Source organism: Condylura cristata, unplaced genomic scaffold (assembly GCF_000260355.1).
Source record: "Condylura cristata isolate star-nosed mole 26May11 unplaced genomic scaffold, ConCri1.0 scaffold00042, whole genome shotgun sequence".
Taxonomy (NCBI): domain Eukaryota; kingdom Metazoa; phylum Chordata; class Mammalia; order Eulipotyphla; family Talpidae; genus Condylura; species Condylura cristata.
In genome coordinates this window covers 3,749,996-3,752,992 of record NW_004567143.1, presented here as the reverse complement: position 1 = coordinate 3,752,992, position 2,997 = coordinate 3,749,996, and the positions used below count along the sequence as shown (strand labels likewise).

General features: G+C 67.2%; 1 protein-coding gene across 1 annotated transcript in view; it reads right to left on the bottom strand.

Moving 5' to 3' along the window:
* ZNF783 (zinc finger family member 783) overlaps positions 1 to 1,676 on the bottom strand; it is a 7,554-nt gene extending 5,878 nt beyond the window's left edge. Inside the window, exons 1-4 of the mRNA XM_012733847.1 lie at positions 1,611 to 1,676; positions 944 to 1,282; positions 739 to 865; positions 480 to 605 (exon numbers count right to left, since the gene is read on the bottom strand). Coding sequence (XP_012589301.1) covers positions 480 to 605; positions 739 to 865; positions 944 to 1,282; positions 1,611 to 1,676 — 658 coding nt within the window. The remainder of the gene's footprint in view (positions 1 to 479; positions 606 to 738; positions 866 to 943; positions 1,283 to 1,610) is intronic.
* Between the last annotated feature and the right edge of the window lie 1,321 nt (positions 1,677 to 2,997).

Here is a 2,997-nt window from a genome sequence, read left to right as displayed (position 1 = left end):
GGGGGACCCCGCACTGCGCTCCTGCTGAGGAGAGGAGAGGACAGGGAGGAAGCAAAGGCGACCAGAGCAGGCGGTGATCATCTGCCGAGTGGGGTAATCATCTGAGGGGTTCACTGCACTTCTCTCACTGTTCACTCAGCACAGAAGTCTGCCATGCAGCAGACTCTGGAACCCCTACACTGCCTCTCCTCTGGGGTGCCCATTTCCACAGAGACGCAGGCACACAGGAGCCTGACCCCGCTGCCAGGTTAAAGTCGGGGAGCAGAGGTGGGGGGAGCCAAGGGCATGGTATCAGTGCTGCTTCGCTACAGTGCTGTGAGCAGAAGCCCCGCTTCCTGGCACAGTCCAGCTCCCCCTGACCAGGGCAAGGTGAGGCCGGACCCCATGGTCAGAAACCCTGTCGGGTTTCTCCAAGACAAGCCCCCAGGGCTGGCCTCGGGGTGCAGTCTGCCCGCCGTTCCGCAGGGCGCCCCACTCACCAGGGTCCGGCCCCTGGGGGCCTCCTGCCTCTCTCTCGCTCCCCTCCTGGCCCCACGGGCCTTCGGGACAAGGCTGCTCTCCCCTCTCCATGCGGGCAAGGATATCCGGCTTGCAGATGGCATAATCTGGAGCAGAGGGGCACGGAGCGCTGCGTCAGGAACGGCACCTGCCGCCGGCCCTGCCCCCGCCCCTGCAGAGGCGCCCGCGGGAGCAGAGCCAACGCCAAGGAGTGGCGGCAGGAGGCGCCCCGCGCCTCACCCAGGGAGACCAGCGTCTCGTAGTTGCCGCGCATCACGTGCTTGTACAGCTCCTTCTGCCACTCGTCCAGGCTCCCCCACTCCTGCTCCGAGAAATACACGGCCACGTCATCGAAGGTCACGGGCACCTGGAACCACAAGCGTCAGGCGAGCTCACCCCCGCACCGCCAGGCGCGTCCCCGCCCCAGCCCCGTGCCCCGATCTACCCTGGGGGTCTCCCCCTTGCTGCCGGGGGGCAGCCGCAGGATCCAGAAGTTCCTGTTCCTCAGCAGGTTCTCCATGTTCTCCAGCCGGCGCTGCAGCAGCCCGTACTCCTGCAGCAGCGTCCCCAGCACGGCCCACTTGCCCTCCAGCTGGTTCCCGAACTCTGCGGCCGTCTTCTCGCAGTCGGCCAGCTTCTTCTCGGCCGTGCCCGTCCGCCCCTCCAGGGTCAGCAGGCGGGCCAGGCAGGAGTCCACCTTCTTCTCCAGGGCCTGAATGGCGGCCACCACTGTCCACAGCGTGATCTCCGTGGAGTAGAGGTAGGAGCTCTTCTCAGCAGCCGGCTGGGGGGAGGGGGAGGGGGTGGGAGGCCCCCCATCCCCGGTTTGCTTGTCCCTGTCCACAGCCTGGCCACAAGAAGAGAAAGGAGCGATGTGAGCAGATCATGCAAGCAGAGTGTCCGCGTGAGGAAGAGCAGCGCCCGGCCCGGGCCACTGGGGCAGCCAGGCCGCAGGGAGGCGCCCAGCTTCAGGGACGAGCCGGGCTGGGAGCAGAGCGGACAGGGACACGTGCCCTGACTCGGTCAGCCGCCCCTCTCGGGCCTGGTCGCCTCTGCAAACCGGAAGCCGGAGGACAAGGGCACCCCGCTCCTGCGGCCCCTTTCGACCTCACATCCACCTGGAGAAAGCGGAGCTGAGGATCGCTGCAGGGCAGGTCGTGAGACCTGGGCACGGTCATCTCTGGCGAGCCCTCGCGCTGAGGACCAGCCAAGGGGCCGGCGTGGGTACCGCAGCGATGGGGGTGCTCCGTTTGGGCCCCCCCCTTGTGCAGGCCCTGCGTTCAGTGCTGCGGAAGGGGCAGCGGAAGTGCCTCAGCTCGCTGGGGGCAGCCCGAGCTTGCTCAAGGCCTCATGGGGGAGCCAAGTGACATCGCCCCCAAATCTCACCTCCAGGGGCCACTCACCCCCAATCCTATCCGCCTGCTTTCCAGAATTAGCTGCACACCCTCCACCCTCCTCCACCCAGGCCTGGGCGCCACACTTGCGCCCACGTCCCCTCTGCCCGCTGCACTGCCCACGAGTGGCCTCTGTTCTTAGGAAAACACAGGCCAGCTCACTCCGGGCCCCTGCTGGGGATGTCCGGAGCTTCCCGGTGAACCCAGAATCACAGCTCAGCCTTCGCCAGGCCCCAGCCCGCCTCCCTGACTCGACACACCCAGCCTTTCTGGGGCCTCGTTTCACGGCGCTTCGCAGAAACTGGGCTCTGGGCCTGGTTTCCGGAACGACTTGCAGGCCCGTGGCCGCCCTGCTCTGGCCGCTGGCCAGTGCTTGCTGGGTGTCCTCGCGGCGACTCGCGGCGCAGGCCCAGGCCCTCTCACGCCACCACACACGCGCTAGCTACTGGCGATGCACCTGGAACTCCGTGGCCCCGGGAAGCTAAGACCGTGACTCCCTCCACGTCCACTGCGTTCCACAGGTGGCCTGGACTGAGCCTGCATCTCCGGGGCGCTCGGCCGCCAGCTCCCCGCCGCGCAGGCTGCTCCCCGCCCTGCCGCCAGCTCAGACAGCCCCGCAGAGAGACCTTCACCACCGCACAAGGGAAACGTGGCCCCGAGCCCCTCACTGGTCACTGTGGAGATCCCTGCGGCGGCCTGAGGTAAGAGTTCGAGGCGGGCCACTCGCTCCTAGTCCCTGACCCTAGAAAAGTCCCCAGCACAGCAGATGCTCCGTAAATGCCCGACGCGTGAGTGACAGTGCAACGCGCCGTCCAGAGCACCTACTGAACACTGCCACCGCGCAAAGCGGGGTGCAGCAAAAACTGGGTGCTTCTCCATCTGCAGGGGAGACGTTCTGCACAGAAAAAGGTCTTAAAGAACCAGCGGGACGCCACAGCTCTGGGAGTGGAGGGCAGGGGGGGGGGTTCTTGGGCTCGCCCAGCTGCAAGACGGCAGAAGGGGCCGGGAAGGTCAGGAGGGTGGGGGCGAGGAGGACCCCAGTCACAGAAAGGCCTGGGGGTGGGGCCCAGAGACAGGCGGGTGGGGCCGCGGCTCCGGGGCAGCC